General features: G+C 33.8%; 1 protein-coding gene across 1 annotated transcript in view; it reads left to right on the top strand.

Annotated features, from left to right (window-relative positions):
• Positions 1-1,849: 1,849 nt before the first annotated feature.
• LOC129259695 (phosphatidylinositol-binding clathrin assembly protein-like) overlaps positions 1,850-21,828 on the top strand; it is a 52,076-nt gene continuing 32,097 nt past the window's right edge. Inside the window, exons 1-11 of the mRNA XM_064098898.1 lie at positions 1,850-1,874; positions 2,666-2,768; positions 3,810-3,849; positions 4,311-4,367; positions 6,736-6,847; positions 8,610-8,716; positions 11,971-12,012; positions 12,764-12,793; positions 15,750-15,826; positions 17,387-17,501; positions 20,300-20,389. Of these exons, the coding sequence (XP_063954968.1) occupies positions 1,850-1,874; positions 2,666-2,768; positions 3,810-3,849; positions 4,311-4,367; positions 6,736-6,847; positions 8,610-8,716; positions 11,971-12,012; positions 12,764-12,793; positions 15,750-15,826; positions 17,387-17,501; positions 20,300-20,389 (798 nt within the window). The remainder of the gene's footprint in view (positions 1,875-2,665; positions 2,769-3,809; positions 3,850-4,310; positions 4,368-6,735; positions 6,848-8,609; positions 8,717-11,970; positions 12,013-12,763; positions 12,794-15,749; positions 15,827-17,386; positions 17,502-20,299; positions 20,390-21,828) is intronic.

The following is a 21,828-nucleotide window of genomic DNA, read 5'->3' as shown; positions in this document are numbered from 1 at the left end:
TTTGTACCTGTACTATAAATAATCATGTACTTGTACTTGTAAATATTTGTGGTGGTTTATGTCATGTCCCACATGATGACACAGTTATTGTGACTCGCTGCTAAAACATTTATTACCATATTAGGGCTCAAGGTTATTGCGAAAATCTCACCTTATGAAATTAAAACACTGTACATCCACAAATAATTTTTTTTTTTGTGGAATTCAAAATAAACAGGGCCTACATGTACATGTATTAGTAAATATTATAAGTTTATCAGAGCCATTCTTAATTGGGGGCCTTTACTTCAGAAATACCAGTGCAGTTATTGATACAAAGGCTTGGCTTTCATCCATGTACAGGATAGACATACAGCCCTTGTATTGACTCAGTTTGAAAATTCAAATACTTCAATTCAATATACATACATGTACATGTACCTGTCGCATGATATTGTGTTTTTAACCCCATATCATTTTCATCTTAACTTTTAGTTCAAAGTAGGCCTACTGTATACTTTATGCTCAGAGTTCATAAAAATAGTAGAGTAACGATACCATAAGAATTATTTGATGACCTTGTTCATTGACTGTTTTCTGAAACAGTAGTAGAAATTGTTTGTAAAGTTGCTCATCAATAGGAAACATGATATCAACATGAAATCAACACTGGATTGTCTCAGATTGTATTTGAAATAATAACCTTGCAACATTATACTGTGACAATGTGTAACCATTGCCTCATATTTCACATTCCATTCCGCCTACTTGTAGTTTGAGTTCATTGACCAAGGTCTAGTTAAGGTTTTTAAGGGTACACCTACATGTATGTACACAATACAGACAATTAAAAGCCCTGTTGTAATAATAACATGCCTTGTCCAGAAAATATCAGAACAATGTCACAACAAATAGTCAGGGTAGGCCTATGATAGCATTCTGGAATTTTAGGTGTTAATAACATGTTTGATAGAGCCTTGCTGTCTTCAACATTAAAAATTCAACGTTTTCCTATTGAAATCAACCGGTAGTATGTGTATCTGCATGTCGGCCCGGGGGGGGGGGGGGCAGTCAAATATATTACTGTACACACGCGTGACCAAAAACACGCGTTTAAAGGGGTGTTTTTTCAGTTTTGGACGCGGTCCGCGCGTGGACTCGTTAGGGGTATCAAAAACACTAATTTTCAAGAAAAGGGGTGGTTTTGAAAGACTGGTCAATGGTCAATCGCAGGGTCAAACGTATTTAGGGTATGTTTTTTCCCCCAAAGCTTTTTTTTTAAAGACTAGCCAAACGTGTTTAGGGTATGTTTTTTTTCCCGGAGGTCATATTTTGGCGACAACTTGTTTACATGTAGGGGCCAAAATGTGTAAATGAAGCCCGCGAAAAACTTGTTTAGGGGGTTATTTTGCACACAGAGAAAAACTTGTTTAGGGGGTGTTTGGAAATTCCTTGGTAACGCGTGTGTACAGCAATATATTTGACTCCCCCCCCCCCCCCCCCCGGGCATGTCTGCCTACTGTACATTTACAATACATACCTGTAAGAGTATGTCTATAGTCTGTCATCTTGTGAAAGCTTTTAAAATTCTGTTAAAGGCAACTTATCAAAAGTCTTAATATCTGAATTTTCCTGAGGGAATCCTGCTGGGCATCTTTTTTGCATCAAACCTACATACATGTACTATTTAATAGCAAACATAAAATCATGACATGAGGAATGCATAATGTAGTACACATAGTTTGCGAAAGATGCTGCGTGGGCTTCCTGCCAAAAGAGAGAGCACATACACTTTTTGATATTAGGTGCCTGAATATTTTTGGGGGTATCGCCTGTAGTTCTTGATATCATTCTGATTGTTTTGGTTGCTATGGTAGCAGATGGAGGAAATGAAAGTTTGTTTTGGGTCAAATAGAACGATTGATGATTGAAGAGCCTATCCACTGAGTCAAGATCAAATTCTTATATTCTCTGGGGCTTCTGTTTCGGTCATGATCTACCAGAAGACTCAATTATTATTATTGGCCTATTAGAAATTCATGGCATATGTCTTGTTGATTGCAGTGTAATGTAGTCCTGCTTTATTGTACTTTTCCTGCCATGCAAGATAATTTTCTAATCAGGTTTAATAGGTAGTCTTCAAGAATGCTGATCTATTTGTAATGATATATTTTTTGTTTATTCTTGTACAATTTTCAGTTTTAATTTATTCATTTTTTGGTGTGAAATCATATTTCAAGTGATTGCTGTGAAAGACTGGCCTGCATTCTTCTATAATGGCTCAAACTGTGGTTTGTTTCCAGGGTTATAGTATAGGAGTTTACTGTATGTTCATTAAAAAAAGAATTATACCAAAGGCTTTCCTTTCCTTCATTGTGCATGTACTGTAGGCAAACATGTTCTGTAGAAACTGTATTTTAGCCCACCCTCAACCCTACATCATTGCCTTTCGGTCTGTCTATGTACTCCTTCAGGATATGATGTATGTCAACAGTCAACACAGTGCACCAGTTATTTGTCTTATCAATATCATGTGAATGTCAAGGCAATAAACATCAAATACAATGTACATATAGTTCTGTCATGTTTTATGTATGAGACACTTCTTGCTTCAGAGTTATAGATAAATGCTATTAACATTTTCATGTATGTTTCTTTTCTTTTTTTTCTATGTGTTCTCCTACAGGATATGATATGTCAACATACATCAGACGGTATGCCAAATACATCAACTGCAAGGCACTCGCATTCAGACAAATGGGATTTGATTTTGTTCGAGCTAAAAGAGGGTAAGAAAATTTTAAGGATATTCATCATCTACATCACTGGCAGATCGGGGGGGGGGGGGGGGCAAAGCCGGCAAGTGCCCCCCTGAGAGGCACAATTAAGATTTGTAATGTAAAAATGCCGTTAAAACAGAAGCCCCCTATTGAAAGTGGAGACCTTTTTTTTTTTTTTTTTGGGCTTGTCAATTTTTTTTGTGGACGAAATACCCTTAATTTTTGGTAAAAACCCTTTCCCCCCTTATTTTGCTTGCCAACTTTTTCCTTAGGGAAAATGTGCTCCCCTTCTTTTGGAAAATCCTGGATCCGCCCGTGATCTACATGTTGCAATTAACCAATTTGAAGCTCATGTATAGTAATGATCAAAGATCATGGATGGTAGCCTACTGTAGTATTGGTGTTCATTTTAGAAAGCCTGTCTTTTCGCGGCTTGTCTGATTGTCAAAGTAAGACCGATAGTCTGTTATTAAATTTTAATTGTCCACTTGACGTCACTCTGCTTTAAATTATGCATGCAACAAATCTCTAACTTTGATTAGGCTTCTTGTCCAGAAGTATCAGAAATAAAAGATTCAAGACTGAAGTCAGACAGGAGCTATTCAACATGAATCTTTAAATTTTATATGCCAGAGTGTTTTAGGTTAGTGTGATTACAAGTATACGGTGAAACTTGTCTATAAAGACCAAACAAGGGATACAATAAATTGGTCTATAAGAGCAGGAGGTCTTTATACAGGTACCTGTTCCATTTAGGAAAAAATAATTCAAGGAAAACCAAACTTTTGGTCTTTATAGATTGGAGGTGGTTGCTATTAAAAGCTTAAAGATCTTTTTATATAAATTATATAAACTTACACAGTACATGCAAATTACAACTAGTATGTTTCAAAATTTGAAGCTGTTATTTTTACTCTGCTTTTAATTTGTTTGTGATCAAAATAATATATGTTTGATAAATTTTATATGTGTGCACATCTACAGTACATGTAGTTCTTTGATCATTGGCAATGATGTTTCACACTCTTAAATGATATATTTTTTATACAGGAAAGAAGAAGGAGTATTAAGAACAATGTGTGCAGAGAAAGTAAGTTTAAACCTTCATTGACCATTTATTTCTAGAGGCCTGACACATTTCATTGGCATCTGGTAGACATGTGTATTAACAAAATCAGTCCGTACATGAACATGTGCCTCCCAAATGATTACCTAGACATTTGATCTTGACCCTTTTCTCTGAAAGTTTATGTACTTGTGCTCTACTCAAGGGTCAGTAGTTAATGTCATTCTCATGATAAATAACAGTTTATGATCTGAGCATAACTTGTCAGAATCTTGTCAAGTTTACATTGAATGTGATCAAAACAAGAGAGAAAGGAGATCAACAAGTGGTCTTATAATTTTCCACAACCTGTCATGTAGATTTATTGCTTCTATGAGTGGAAATGCTCACGTTTTAATAATACCTGTATGGAGATGCCAAAGCCCTTTTTCTGTTTTTAACCTTTGATATTCTTAATTTCTGAATTGTTTTTTTTTTTTTTGCAGCTCCTGAAAACCCTTCCTCCTTTGCAAGACCTAATGGATGCTTTACTAGATTTTGAGGTAAGAAATTGATAATATTTCACCCTAGTTATTTTACATTATATCCTAGAAATTTGTACTTTTAGAATATCATTTATTTTTCTTGTTCCTGATTTCATTCAAACTTGCTAGTTGCTAGCTTATGCTTGGCCCGAGTCATGAATTTCTTATACCATAATCAAATAGACAACTTCTTTAACACGTATTGTTGATCACAATAGACATTATACAAACTGGCCTTTGATAGAGATGTGGCTGCTAGTTAAATTTGAACTAAATAAATATATTACCTTAATCTCAAATTTACTTCATGTATTATAAAACATAACATATCCCCATCCTCATGGATGTCCAACGTTTCTGAACAAGAAACAGCACATCAAGTCTGTGTGACGAAGTATAATACGTAGGAATGAGGTAGCCACTTGGGATTTTTGTTGTTTGGTATGAGATTGACTGTGATCCTCGGCAGCGTCTATGCAAATTACTCTGTGAGTGTCTTGTTACAGCATGCCCTTGCATGTTGATATTCTCTCAAGATTAGATGGAGCGGTATTAAAGGGACGGATGGTAATTCTACCTCAGATGTGGAAGTATTATTTGAGACATTTCTTATTCTTTGTAAGGATACAAATAATTTTATGAAGGAAACAAGTATCTTGCTTTGACTCTTCTGAAATTCTGAAATTAAAAAAATATAAAAAGTTTCTGAGTAATTTTGATCACTCCCTCCCAAAGCAGTATACATGTGTACATCAGTATATTATGACTTGAATACTGACCTTTTCTTGTCATTTTGAGATAAGAAGTCAGTTTTGTCTTGAAGAAAAAAATGAAATGAGATTTTTCTGCAAGCATTTTTCATTTCGAACCAATATTGAGTTCTGCTTATTGAATTCATTACTAGAGCGATCAGGAAACTGCAGTACTGCAGGCTTGAAATCATACCGTCAATCAGTTGTTTTATTAAAGAGAATAGATACCCAAGTTGACAAGGTTCATTTGGGATTATTTGCCTGGCTTACTTGCCTCTTTCAAAGATATCTCAGGAGAAATGTTCCTATTTAAAAACCCACATCAATGAAGCTCTTGTGTTCCTCTCGAACTCAAATATTGATAGTTTAAATTTGAAATCTGATTTGATTCTTAAAAGGTCATTGGAACATGTACATGTAACATTGAATAATGAAAATACTAAAACAAAATGACTAATGAAAATACATTCATTTCATTATGATTTTATACTTATTTCCAATTCTCGTAAATTGGATATTCATCCACAGTGTGATCTTGTAATTTACTTGAAGAAAATTAAACAATTGAAGGATATGTGATATATCCTAAATCATACATGTATTTAGTATTATGGGGGTGTAGATTTCAGGTTTTAGTGAGCTTTAGCATCGTTTAATAGCCGAAGGCACCTCTGTCTCTCCTTGTCTCTCTCTCTCTCTTCCTCGACTGATGAAATCTAGAATTCATTAACTCAAGAGTACCTTGTAGCGATTCCAAATCAATTTCCAGGACAGTGCATGGCGTACTAAAACTGATAAAGTTGCATGCCGATAGATTCTTGCAACTGAGATGTAACCTCTATCAGATAGAGGAAAGAAATTAATGCTAGAAATTGTGATAAATACCTTGTAAATCTTTAACTATATTATGGAGTATGATAGGTCTGTGTATATTTGGGTTTTTTTTTTGTAGGATCTGCGTAAAGAAATCGTTTTTAGAATTATGTTTTTTATGGTCATGTATTTATAATTTTAAATAATGTCACGTATCAAAACTGCAAGAGTGTGCTTGAACTTATGCATAAGAAAACTTCATTAAAACAGATTAATTTGCATGATTGAATTTGTTTAAACCCTAAAACATAGCTCTGCTGGTGTCTTGTGTGCGTGCAAAGCCTGAATATTTTTTTCTTTCTTGAGAAAAAGAAATTCATGTTTCCATCCCTCTTAAAGTCTTGTTAGATGTAAACAGAGCAGAGTGATTGTAAATGCCAAACCTGCGGTGAAAAACTCTGTTTACATGTGATCATGGATGAATCATTGTGCATTTACATGTAAATATGGTAATGGATCAAACTGTGTGACAAGTTCCTTTTCTCAAAAGGAATGCAACTAACAATGATCTCATGAGAAAATCAAGGTTAATTGTCAGAATATCATTTTAGTTCTAGATTTGATATCATTGTGAAATCATGAAATCCAAATTGAAAAACAATGACACTGAAGATCACCAACACAGATAAGTACATGTGGGACAATGTTTTATTTTTGCTTGGAAAAAGACCCACCACTTGGCAGGAATACCATTTTTATTTGCTTCATTTCTCAGCAGTTATATGATTATAATTCTGATGTTTTTTATTTCTTTTTTACAGGCCACATCCAATAATCTAACCAATGGTGTAATAAATAGCGCATTCACACTACTATTCAAAGATAGTATAAGGCTGTTTGCGTGCTACAATGATGGAATCATCAATCTCTTAGGTTTGTAATCAAATTCATTTTTGCTTTTACATACTACATGTATGTTTCACTTGGTGGCTACTGATTTTGTTAAATTCCTCTAGACTTGCATAGAGACGAACTTGGAAGCGTTTTATCAACATTTCTGTCCTTCAAGTTGTCAGATCTGACCACTTTTTAATTGGCCGAGAAGCACTATTACTATGGTAACTGTCGGATAAAACATCGACAAATCCTTTCAGCAAACGCTTCCCTAATTCCCATACATGTAGTTAATAGGTTTATAGCTACGTATCCGAGTGAAAAAAAAATTCCTAGATATAAAAGTGTTTTAAGGGGAGGGGGAGCAAAAATAAGAGAACAAAAAACAGGCAAGAAATATTAACTGAAAACAAAAAATAAAAAGTGGCAAATGTTCAGTCAAGCTCTTTATTAAGAGTACATAATCTAATAGCGGAAAAATTAAAATGCACTTGGAAACAAAATTTTTATTTGGAGAGTAATTTGCCTATAACGATAGTAAAGATGATAATAACAGCAATAATTGCAACAGACCTCCTGTATCTAACAGTGCTTTTAATCAAGTAGCATCTAGGTTGTAATATGACTGATTGTCTCTGAACAATATCCCATTAGATTATTTTAGTGTCATCACTTCTTTTTTTTCATCCAAGAGGTTATTCCTTCCCTCATGTATGCAAAATGTAATGTTGTGAAGGCACAATCAATGTGGTGGTATAGTAGACATACAGCTACTCTTATGCCATTCGTATCACATGCAAGGAGTTTTGCCAGATTTCTCACACCCACAAAGAACCGTCTATGATGGCATTACTATCACTGAAACACATGTTTTAAGAATAAAAATTAATTAATTTGTGGTTTTCCTTCCACCGAGCACGGAAGGGATGACGGGGTGGTACGAGTCATCAATTATTTACAAGTGCTAATACATGTACATGGAACTTGTACAGGGTAAATTATGCTCTGCCAAATATGACATCATGCATTGCTGAGTTTCCACATGCAATGTGCCGGTAGATATGTACATGTAATCCATCATTGCAATTCCAATAAAAAATTGCTCTATGAGAGGTGAAGATTAGTGGATTTATACACGTACAGCATGTCGGGGTTGTTTTTGTTTTGTTTGGGGGGGGGGGGTTATGAATCTACCATCAAATATTTCTCTTTTTTCTTCTTTTCTTTCATATTATGTGATCATATATAAATAACATAATAATAAAGAAGTTAATCCAGCATATCTTCACACTGTGTGTGACGATAAAGAATAAATTATTATTTTACTGATTCAAATCAAGATTAATGAAATGACCTTCCTCTGTGGAAACTATGGCCTTGTGACTGGTGAATCTCTCACCAATCAGTAATTGTAGTCTGTTAATTGGATACATGTATGCTTTACCTCAGGGTTGGAAAGGATACAACACTGGTACATGAATTATCGGGCATCGGTGCATGATGTATATTCACAGCATACGTATGACAACATACACAATTCAAAACTCTAATCAGTGAATTTTATATGAAAAAGAAAATGATATTAAACAATATGAATACTGAACAATCAATGACATTTTGGCAGTTAAGGATAAAGAAATCATTATTTATTGCGATTATGAAGATGTATAAACATTGAGTTAAACTGTCTAAGTAGAAAGAGAGTGCTTGTTGTTATTGTTTAGTAGTGAGTCACTTGATCGCATATACGATGAGTCCTCTTTTGAATTAACAGTTTTTCCTGTTATTCTCTCCCATGCAGAGAAGTACTTTGAAATGAACAAGAAAGACTGTCGTACAGCGCTGGACATCTATAAGAAATTCCTGATTCGTATGGAGAGGATAGGGGAGTTCCTCAAAGTTGCAGAGGTATGGTATACCAAATGAATTTCATTTCACGATTTCCCTACAAGAAGATCCTATATGCTATGTGTTAGGCCTTCATCCAGGAAGCCAACAACTTTAATTTCTGAACAAAAAGTTGGAGAGGTATAACTCATCAGCTTCCTGCAAGAAGGTCATAAATGTATGTGCTATGATTTATCTTAAAAAAAACATGTGAAGCCTTCTTTCAAGCAGCCATCAAATTTACTGTCTGAACCCTTCAAAAATGCCCCTGTATTTATTCATGTATTTGATGAAAATGGCTTCAAATGGGGAAAAAAAATGCAAAAGTGAAGCTCTTTGATAAATGTTTAATTCAAGACAGCATGCTTGGAGATCTTACTCTGGAGAGCTCTTGAACTTCAGATAAAAACAACATGCAGTATCAGCCTTGTCTTGACTTTTCGTTTGAACTCTGTTTTGGAACTTTATTGCAGTCACCTTTAAAGGGTATACTTCATATGCCGAAAACTAGGAAACAAGTATCCACACGTGGATTGATAGTTCTCACATCTGCATATATATATATATATATATATATATGACCCACCACACCAAACCACTTCCTGCAAAATTGGTTACTAAAAGTCACAACCAGTCAATGAAAACAAGATAGAAACTCTACTTTTCAAAAAGTAATTCTAATATCAGTATTTTTTATTTCTATATTATCATCTTTGTGATTATCATTGTTGGAAATGAATAAACCATCAATTGTTACTTTCGAGGTGTTCTTTGTAATGTTATATTGATAATTTTCCAGTTTCAGTTTTAGTTCATGAGTATAGATTTGCATATTGCTGATGGATAACGTAAATGGCAATATCAGCAGGAAATAATGTACTTCTCAAATTTGATGAGCAGTTTGTTTCGTTTGTTAAAAGAAATTATTCAAACAGAATTCTGACCTATTTGAAAAGGTGCTTCCCATATTAAAAGCATTTGTTTGATTATAATAATACAAATAATTTGTAATGTAGCAGTCATATAAAGTGCAAATTGCAATGCAATACCATAAAAAAATATTCCCTGATTAGGATACAATGAACTATATTTAATTATAAATGGATTAATGGATATTAAATTCAATAAAGCTATTTAACGAAGTAATTTCCATTATAAATGTTTATCTTTAATATAGCTTCAATAAATCATTCATATGCTTTTACTTTATGGTGTCATTATATCAACAATATTGCCTTTTTAGCTGTGAGAGTAATTAACTCCTTTGATAATTTAAGGTCAATGATTTATGATTGATGGTTTTTATCAGCTATGAATATATAACTCCTCAAGATTAGGTCATGGTCATAGATATTTTCTACATAACCCACTTATTTCCAATTTAACTTGGAGGGATGATATACAAATGGCAGAAATTTCTTTAAAAATCCAGAGAAAGATAATTATTTCTGTTTAAAATATTATTCTAAACTGTATTCTAACATGGATTTTCAATACCTAAAATTGCAAAATTTTATTATTATATTATTTATTTCAGCAATGAAAAAATACATCAAAGAAATTAATACAACGTCATACAACACATATAATGAACATAATAGAATATAGATTGTCCACTCACTGGACTGCCAGGATAAAAAAGCTAGCTGAATATTAAACTGAAGTCAAAGACAATTTTGACCTTTTTGCTGTGGGAGGGGGTATCCCATCCCATACCCACACCTAGGAGGTGCAATAATTGCCCCCCCCCCCCAACAAAAAAAAGCAGCAATTTCCTGTTGTTGTTTTTTAATACTATATTTCTCTATCACATGCCTGATGAAACATTTAGTGTTTAAAATTTAAAATCTACAATGTCAATTCATTATTCCTTACTCCTGCATGTGTACACATAAATGTCTGTTTACATTCCTTCTTTTATACCCTGAGGTACAATTATCATCTAGCTGTCTGTTGTGGTTAGATTCCCCTTTAAATATCCTTGTCTGTTCATTTGCCTGTAAATTGAAAGAGAAGAGCTTAGTATTTATCCCTACTCTGTGGTCTTCTGGGTATAATACCCTCATGTTTTATTCAGAATATGATCATATGAATTCTGGCTGAAGGCTTTTTTCTTTACTATTCAATTGTTATGTTCCCATGAGCACGATGGAATATTGAAAATGATACTGTATTGGTGTCTACCTGTGATGTAGATGAATTCAAACAAGAGCTCACTTTTCCAAGTATCATGTACAGTATAAGCTGCCACTGGGACAAATGTATACAGTATAGTGTGTTTCATCAAAATAACAAATATAGTGTGCTTTTATCATGGAAATTCAACTAATTTGATAGAGTGGTAATGGAAATGGTGGTGCATCTTTTCTCTTTTTTGAGATCTGTATCTGCTGCATATAATTCCAAGTTCAAGCCCCACATACTTATGAATAAACCAACAATAGTGATACATGCATCAAAATAAGCTCAATTTTAGTTTTGTAAAATGGAATGATATGCATCATTTAGGTTTTACAAAATCATCTTTAGATGAGTTCACATGCATTAGTACTTGTGACTCATCATGTACTTTAACACGACACTATAGACTATCTTTATTTTACTTTTATATGAATAATATACTGCTCTACAAGGCAGAGCAAGAAGAATTGCACAATATTTTAATGTGCTAACAAGATTAGATGTAATAACAAAATAGCTGAGCATGTGATAACTTTGATTCATCCCCCTTTCTCCCATGAGTGATCATTCAGCCACATTTGTTTATACAGAAGTAGTGAGAGTTGCAATTAAATGTGATTTATATGATCTAGCTGTCTTCCTCTGCACGCCAAGTGAGCCCTATTTATGAACGGATATCCTTCCATGTATTAGTGCCTCATGAACGGAACATTAATGTGCAAAACTTTAAGTGGTTCATCTTGTGCTTTTCTATTTCACTTTTATTGTATTCACACTCTGTTGTATATAAACCAGGGACACATAACAGCATTATAGAAAAAATATTTATCATGTTAGTACAGTGATAAACATATAAACTATACAGAAATATCTAAGAGGCAGAAGAGAAACAATTTTAATGAATTTCTGATCACTAATTTATTGACAAAAAACACACAATTTGACATAATTATGTAGACAGACATTAGTTATTTTTGAATCTTTTCTAAATTATGAATGTTACTAATTCCATCATAATGGGAAAAATATTTATTCTCATGTATGATTCTTAAACCTTCACTTTTTATGATTTCTTTCTCTTTTTATTATTACAGCAAGTAGGAATCGATAAGGGGGAAATTCCAGATTTAGCGAAGGTAAGTTCTGTTGGCAATCTTAGAATGCGTTTGTAATTCTTGTCTTGTGCATCATGTTCTTTATGGTTCTACATGGTTTGGTGTAATGTGTATTTTTTATCATGGTTTTTTATTCTGCACCAAAATTTGTCAGATGAAACTATAACATCAACATTGGATAGTGTGAAAGCATTGTTTCCGTTCAAAAGTCTGCCAGGCATTGTTTGTTTTGTGTATATTGTACAATTGTTTATTTAGCAGATATTAAGTATAGTCATCCTGTATGACTTTAATGTGAATTACACGTTTGTTAGAATGTTGATCCACTGATTTTTATGTTCATTTGTGTTATTTGTATGAATGGCAACAATGTAATTCCGGTTTGTTTTATGAGGTTCGGAGATGAATTTCAAAGCAATAAACATTGCAGTGCAGTATTCCTGTACATCACAAAGCATTTTCTTTGTTATAACCCATACAAATACCATAGCAGATTTACACAGAAATGTAAAATCAATATAAACATGAAAAATTATTTTGTAATTGTAAAAATTGATAAAAATTATAAAGATAGCTGAGAAAGTCAAGGAGCCAAATTTGAAGAAAACATATAAAGATCCATACAGAAATAGAGAACCTCAAAGTTGGAGGAATGCTAAAGGAGTAGAAGAAGAACAAGGAAATTATTCCACAGTGCATGTTGTTATTTTAATGATTAAATCTATAATTTCATGTCTTTCTGAATGTTGTCTTGCATGTAAATTATCTGCAGTTTGGTGATGCCCCATCTGAATATAAAACAGTGAGTTTCCTGCATGATCCCTCTTTCTTTATACCAAATAGATTTCAAATATTGAGTTTATACTACGCAATAAGCCTGGCCTCTAGTATCTAAAATACAAAAAAAAAATGGTATAATGACTGGGAGAAGCAACCTATGATGTTTTTGCAGCAAGAAGATTAACTCCCCTTTACGCTTTCTTCATCAAGAAATAGTAATGAATGTAATTATTTTATAAAAGCTGATGGAAGATTGTAGTGTGGAACAAGCACATGTTCGAATAAAGAAACATGTTAGATAAAATAAACATTTCAACAATTTCTCCTAATCCATTGCTGGTATTTTCCATCCCTCCAACAAATGTTATTAAAAAGGAGAGGACCTTTTGTAGGGGTCGGCCACCTGAATTAGATACAAGTATGCCAAAATTATTTGCATAGTATAAGCTTGAAACTTCATAGTATAACATATTGTATTGTACAAAGATCATGATTTATTGTTGAGCTACTAACCAATAATTATGATTTAAGTAAATATGGTGCACATTTACATCTTGTTGTGTGAATTGCCGTGTCTAATATGTTGTTTCCATGGAAACCGATGGACATAGGTAAGCTGACACAGTGTTTTGATTTTTATCACTGGCTGACTTTTGAACAGAAGCAATGCATGATGCTGGTTTTTGTTTTTCGTTTGGCTTCACATTCAAGAACATTGCAATTTTGTTTCCACAACTTTTACAGATCTTGTTTTTAATTTAAGAAAGGATTATGAGAACATTTTTATCTTTTCTTTTGTTGTCTCATTTATTAACCCATATCTCTGTATCTTTCATACCATTTTATCATGATCATACCATGGTTATATACATAGTGTACATTTTACTCTTTCATTCAACTAATCATCTACCAGCTAATTTTCTTTTTACACAGTGAATATATATTTTTGTTTTGGTGAGAAATTATTAGAATACACCTTTGAAATTATTTGATTTGCCTTCATGTAATGGAATGTGCAATACCCTCAATGTTTGTAGTCATAGGCCCGTATTCTGAAGTCGGGTTTAACTTAAACTTAGGTTTAAAGTTGTGGTTTAAGTATGGGAAGCCAAAAGTATCAAAATTGTTATTAAGTTGTATGTTTCTTATGTTTACTATGCTCTTTCCTGATTCATTGATGGTGAAGACAATCATCTATTTATACTTCCTAGACAATTATGAATGATTTGAGAGCCAAATGAGCTGAAGTATGATATCTCTCCTGTTATTGATTTATGGAACAATTGGCTATCCATACTTAAACCACAACTTTAAACCTGAGTTTAAGTTAAACCTGCCATCAGAATACGGACCATAGTAATAATAATGATGATGAATTAGAAATTGATCCTTCTATCATGCTAATGGTGACATTTCATTTACATGTATGATGGGGGAAAGAGAGAGAGAGAGAGAGAACATACATGTATTTGAAAGGTCTTCACCATGATGCCAGACACCTTCCCAATTCAGGGTGCTGTGAACGTGACCTGTATCCAAAAAAGAAAAAAAAAATGGTTAGACAGTGACAGAGTGTTTTGTTTGTTTCAGGAGAGGAATTTGCATTAGGGAAAATATGTTGCCTCAGGCAGATATCAGACTGTAATAGTCCGCACACATGCTCGTTTGTTTTAAATTCAAGCTGCACCATCAGCAATATTTACAAATAATCATTTCGGAATTTGAAATATTGTTTATATGCAAATTGTCTTTGTTGGCCCCAACCCACTACCATACCACCCTCATGTGACCTGTTTTTTTTTTTCTGATTCAAACTTCTTATTAAATAGTACATGTACTTTTTTTTATTTTGTATGATTCATAAATTGAAATTACTAATTTGATAAATAGGATCTGGAAGCCCTACATGTGTACTTCTTTTACATGAAAAAAAAAAACCCAAAATAACTCTGTTCTATATTTGAATAAATTTTCATCATCATTTCACTGAATGTTGCCCTACCAATTTACATGTAATTACTAGATTTAGTAGAATATGACTAATAATTTATACAAGCATATTCTGTAAATATTCATAAGTGTATAGTGTAGAATAAATAATTCATCAGCTTTTGATATACATACATGTAATATAAAGTTCAGTTTCACGTATTGGTTTCATACAGTGATAACAAAACAAATCTGAAATTTTCTCCTGAAGAAGACTTGCGGAACATCAAAATTTTTTAGAAACTTTCAATAAACTTTTGATTGACCCAAAACCACTAACTTTCAGATTTGTTTTGATATCACTATACATGTACATGTATGTGTATACATTCAATGTTTCTGGTTGTGTTGATGCTGGGGGTGTGCTGTGCACCTGACATTTATTTTGCTTTATTGCAGATGCTATTAGTTTTCATCAATCTTCCACTCATAGATGAGAGCCTTATCACTATCTGCCATACTTTCTATTAACTCATACCTATATTTGCTTTGATGTTATTCACATTAATTTGTGTGCAGTTTCTGTATAATTAAAGGGAAATCCAACCTTGGTACATGTATCACTGAAATGATTTGTATAAAGAAAAATAAAATGAAATTGTGAAGTTAGAAAGAATTCGGACAAAGATGAAGAATCCCCCCCCCCCCCTCCTTCCACTTTCCACCTGAGCTGAATTTCCCTTTAATAATGAGACAATTGCAAACATTTATTTATGTCCACGTATAGGCCTATATTGTTAGTGAAGTTATATGCTTTATGTTTCTACAAAATGCAATGGTTTTTCACTCTGTACAATTAGGGATGACACCAATTTTTTAAAAATAAAATTACATTCGTAAAGTTTAACAAGAATATGAAGAGTGAAGAATCTTTGTTAACTAACCCATCTTTATTATACTGTATTCCTGCATAGAACCTATCCTCTCTTGTCCACATTGAACTCATTTGTTCAAATTTCAGCGGTTTTATTTTTGTCACTTGTTTTCAGGCCCCTAGTAGTCTGTTAGAAGCACTTGAGCAGCATCTGGTATCTCTTGAAAGCAGCAAAAAGTCAAACTGGAACAAGTGAGTATGCTGGTAGTAGCACAGGTTAAAGATAGATGGAGAACAAGCGACATTTCTCGATACCGTTTTGTTCTTATCTGGGTCAAATGTCATTGATGACTCCATGATGATGTCATAGAAAAATCATGTGGGACATGCTAGGAGAGAAATATATTTTGATGAAATTTTTCTAATCCTAATGATTTTTTAATCCTAATGTTATAATGAATTTATGTACACAAATGGAGTCTATTTAATAAGGATTTTCAGAGCTTGTTTTTACCTAACACCCCCTCCCTCCCCTCACTTGCTTTCCTCTTCATATTTATTTAATTTTCTTTGGTTAGAAGTTTTGTGTTTATAGTTAAACATGGGTAGAAGCAAATCTTTATTTAAGTCCAGTTCAATATGAAAAGGCAGGATGACATTTGTTTATGTGTTGTAAGTGGAAGTATTATGGTCTAGTGGTTCTGACTCTTGCCTTGCAATCAGAGGATAATGGGTTCAAATCCCAGCCATAGCCCTAATTTCCTTGAGCAAGAAATCTGGTGAGCCTGCACTTTAAAGCCTGGTAGGTTTTATATAAAGCTGTTTGTTAAGTTAAGCACCACTATATGCATGACTGGCACATGTTATCAGGTGCGCTAAAATACATTTACCTAGGAAGGGATACATGTAATAATACAAGTAAGGTTCACCAGTCGTGCATAAAGTAATCCTTAATTCTCGCTACCCCAAATAGGAGCAAAAATCTCATAATGCGCGAGACAAGATAATTTTCACTCCGTCGGGTCGTCATCACCACTTCCGGTTCAGAGTCATGCTCGCGCGAGGTTCGCGATACTGAGTTTTCCACCACGCTGAAATCGATGCCAATCAGTGTAATATGTACAGATTATAATACTTTTTATTTAATTTGGTCAGTTTTGATTCCATTTGAATTATAAATATAAAAAATATATTTCACGTGAAAATAATTTTTATTCATGTTTTTATTTGGTTATAAAAAAATAAAACAAAAAATGAATATCTTAAAATTTTGCATTTAGCGACCGGCCTGACTTAACGATCGTATTCGACTAGACGCTAAATATGTACACATCCGTTCAATTTTTCGTCGACCACAAAATGGATAAAAAATCAGTTTCGGAACTTGAAAAAATCTTAACTGACCGAGGAATACCGTGCAATGGAAAGCGTCGGGCAGAATTAGTGACTTTAGCAGAAGAGGCCGTTAAACTGTATCGTGAAAGAGAGGGTTGTGATCACGAACTTTCCGAGCAAAAGCGACGTTGTGTTGTTGTGGATGAAGGCACTGTTGATCTGAATGGCAAAACGGTGCATTGGACTTCCGAACAGGAAGTTGTAATACCGAAACGCTATCCCATAATGCAATGTGCGTTACAGGGATTTTCCCGGATCTCGGCAAAATCGCTATTTGGGGTAGCGAGAATTAAAGAAGAGCTTTATGAAACACCCGCCAGGGCGATTACTATGAGAACATTTCTATATCCTTGCATTATTACCATCATTATACATGTATATTCATTGCGTCTTCTATTACTTCTTCCTTATATACAGAGCCAATACAGTGCAGACAGTTTTAAATGCATTCTCCTCATCAGCAGCAGCCATTGATGATGAAGAGAAGAAGAAAGCATTAGAGGACGAGAAGGCAAGATTAGCAGCAATCAAGGCATGCATATATTTTGTCAGTTTTTAGTTTAAAAACCTTACCTTTCCATCTGTACGGTAGACTCTGCATAAGTCAAATAATTCAACTTGAAGCAATTTTTCAGGCTAGAATATACGAAACGTGTTAATAACATCTTCTAGTATGATTTTTACACTAGCAAAAATGTCCTTAGCCTCTTAGTATAGGTGAGGCTAAATTGCCATTTAGCCTCACCTATAGTATGGGGTTAAGCTTAGCCCACTTTCTCTTCTCACAGTGTTTATTGCAAAGTGGGCTAACCCCACCTGTAGTACAGGATTATTTGGCCCTGCAAAATAGCAGGGTTAGCCGAGCAATCGCGGTGCTAAGAGTGATAGTCCGGGGTTAAGATCGCTAGTGTAAAAAGAAACCAGGCCAAGCCAAGGAGAGTGCTCAATGTATACCCCTGGGGCAACAGAGCCAGCAGTGTTGTCCTATGAGAGATACACACTCATGAATGGCTACCACTCCGCAGGGATTGTGTTTTGTTTGAGATAAGCAAGCATTTTCGTAGCCGGGTTGGGCAGAAAATTTGGCGTGTGTTAAAAGGACAAAATTTAGTACGGGGTTAAGAAAATCCATTGTAAAAACGTATTAGTGAAATTTCACCTAAAATTTGAACATATTTCTGTTATCCCTAGGAATTTGATAAATACAGAGTCACCTGTTTATTGTATACCCTTTATTGAACTTTGTCTTAATCTAGCTTCAAACTCAATCTCTTCAGTCTCTTTATTTATTTTGATCTACTTGTATACCTTCTTCTTCTTAGTCATTATCTACCATCTCTCCCTCCCTCCTTTTCCTATTCTTGTATCATTTTTATCTCCTTACCCCTCTCTGTGTACCCCTACAGGAGCCTGTTGCAGAACTGCAACAAAAAATATCCAAGCACAAGTCTCTAATATATGCAGTTCATTGGTTTAATAAGAATTAAGTTATGTTTGAACACAGTTTTTTTCTGCAACAAGTCTACTGGACATACAGTTTTGTAATCCCCTCTTCTTTCATTTTCAATGTATCCAGACTTTACTTTTCTCTACTATTTTTTACTTTTTTCTTTATATATCCATCTATTTGTTCACACAGTGTCAATTGTCTCCCCCCACTTATCCAGTGATATCTCTTCACCCTCTATTCATTTTCAGTCCACCTCCTCTTACTTTGAGTATTCTTATCAAATTTCCATAATGGTTTGGTAAAGAAAAAGTATATTTCTCTCCACAAAAGTAGGAGGATTACACTAACTAGATTCTCACCCCTCCAGACAGATTCTTTTCATCTATAACAACTCCCAATAGAGTCTGTTCAGTGAAGCAGATCGGTTTGAAAGAGATTAAAACCCCTGTCATTAAATAAAGCTTTATGATCTTAGTGTTGCATAATCATTGAGATTACACTGACTTGATAGTTTGATAATCAAAGTGGAAATGTGATTTCAAAACAAGCAATCAGCTTTTAAGGTGGTTGATTGAGACACATAGTTTTATGTATCTTATGCAATTCAAACTTCATGATTATAGAATTTCAAAAGAGTGCACATCATCATATTCAAATGACATGGACACACATGATATGAAACAAATTATTTAAACCTACCTGTATGTTCTCTCCTCTATTTATTTTAAATATTTAACCAAGGATATAAATTGTAAAATTGTCCAGTGCAACCAACTACATTGTTATGTGATATGCATATATGGTTTTGAAATCGTTATCCCTCCCTCCCCACTGTACATTTATGCAACTTTAGATTGTGGAATCGTTCCCCTGTGATGTGTATATGGCTTTCAGCAATAATCAGTGCATTCATGAGAATATTTTGCAGTACTAAATTCATTAATAATTCATTTTTTCTTTCCATCTTTAATACAACTTGTATACATGTACATGAAAGTGTGTACTATAGAGAAACGGTGTACCTGCATATGTTTCTACTGTGTTTATTCTGACAAGGAATCCATTTGACATGGGGTAATTCTATGAATGATATTCTCTTTGGAATTCAGTTTTTATGTAGGTCCTCCTTCATTCCACAAGGACTTCATGAACTTGTAACATTTAAAAACAAATTGCAATGACTATTGAGAGAAAATTTAATTTGTTTCTGCATCAATTTGGGGCTGTGGATTGTGGCCTTGTTTCAGTGTAACCTGTCTACTACTGAAACATTACATGTATATTGCCCTCATGTTTCCATAAAGGGTGCAGACGATGCTGACCAATAAAGCATCTTGTAGAATGTGCAAGGAATCAGGCATCTTAGCAATAAATCCTTCTACCGTTTGTCTGAAATAACATTTTGACTGGGATTTATACTAAATTTCACTTTCTTTGCACTGTAAAACTAATTGTTTATTATTAATGATCAAGTATTACTATTATTTGTATGGCATTGGCTATACCTTGGAGCAAAAATAATAATAAAAAAATACAAATAAACAGATTAGCTGAATCACTGTAACCTTCAGACCTTTCTGAATCATTGTATTAACCTTTTGAGCTCTAGTATTGAATTAATTTCTGCATGTTGGTTTCCATGCAAGGGATTCATTCAACATAAACATGAATTAATTTACTTTATAAAGGTTCTTGGTTAACAAAGGTGATGGCTTTTGGGCCTCATTTTTATAAAAATCATACCTGAATGATTTTCACTTTCCTTGATAATCAACACCCATTATCACAGAGACGGTCATAACATGTTATTGTACATCTCATGGTCTGTGCTATTAGCAGCAAACATCATATAGTATCTATTTTTTTTTTTTTTACTTCAGAATTTTAGCCATTCCTTTGAGAGTTATAGCCAGACCTCACAGAGTTTGAATGAAGTGGCAACGACCATCCTCTTTGATTTTAATGATCAGGTACCCCCCTTTGCCTTGGCTACCACGAATGATCTACCTTTGCCTTTAGGCATGCCTATTAGTTTGCATCATCACTTGCATCATGGAATTGATCCGATTGATCACTAGTTGAACAACTAATAGAAACAGATATTTCATGGCACAGACTTTATTGCCGGATAGAACAACAGATAAGAAAAAATATTTCATGCCATAGACTTTATTGTTATTACTGGCTTCATGTATTTGATTCGCATTAGGAGATATTTTGGGTGATAATCTCAATATAGATTTATCTGGCCCTGTAGCCAATTTCTAGAGTGCATGCAAAAATTAGGTTCATGGTTCAATTTGTTACTACATGCATAGTGAATTTTAGATAACTTATGGAATAAAAGTTTTTCTTGCATGTAGAAGTAATGAGCATGAAATATTGCAATTCATAGGAAAGTCATGCTGTCATATAAACAGCTGTTAAGTGCTTCTTTTTTCATTGCCTGTCATCAATACCTATTCAAATTTCAAATGAAAAGGCTTTGAATTTTCATTTATGGAGACAGGAAAAAGTAGATTCGAATCAGTTTTCTCTTATGGTTTCAGTTCATTGAATTCTTATCACGGATTGGCATAAACTTGAATTCCTAACTACTGACATACATCATATTTTGGTGAACAATATCAGAAATACTGTAAAGATGATAGTGGTGTTTTAGAATGATTTGTTGCATGAGCTGAATAGTTCAAATCTTAATAACGAAACATACATGTAAGTACAGCAATACTTAATGATAAATTACATTGAAATAGTATTATAAATAGCATGAAGAAATATGAAATCACTAATGTGCCAAGAAATGTTACATTAGATGGATAAGAATTAAGAAGAATGGTTCACTCTTGCATGTCTCATTCAAGCATGATACAGGAAAAATTTGATGCAGGAAATCCACCTAGAAGCATCTTAACCACTGCATTCCAAGTAAAAAGAAGAGTAGATATGGAAGGAATCCATAGAGATTGGCATGTAGTGCATGTTGAATGAACTTTTGTAGGGAAAACCCCTTTGCCCATCTGATACTTTGCTCATAATCTTGCATGTGTTTTAACCTTTAAGAGGGATTATCAACATGAATGAAATGCATATTTTAATGATCGCAACTCTACCAGAGAATATGCTACATTGTGCATTATATATGGATTCTCTATACTGCACCACCACTTTATTTGGGATATAATCATCTTAAACTTTAAAATAATTAAGCCATATGAAAATTGTTAAATTCTGTATCAAAGAGAGTACATGTTTGTTTAGAAAACGAATCATGTGTAAGCCTGTTTCCTTCAAGGGAAAGTGCATGGTTTTACAAGCCTTGATAAGTTTTAATTCTATTGTAGTATTTGAATTGAAATGGAACCATATGCATGGCATGTTCCTGGATTACAGGGAAAAAGGAAAGAAA

Source organism: Lytechinus pictus, chromosome 4 (assembly GCF_037042905.1).
Source record: "Lytechinus pictus isolate F3 Inbred chromosome 4, Lp3.0, whole genome shotgun sequence".
Classification (NCBI taxonomy): Eukaryota; Metazoa; Echinodermata; class Echinoidea; order Temnopleuroida; family Toxopneustidae; genus Lytechinus; species Lytechinus pictus.
Note: the sequence above shows the minus strand (reverse complement) of the source record. Positions and strands in the feature narration are given on the sequence as shown.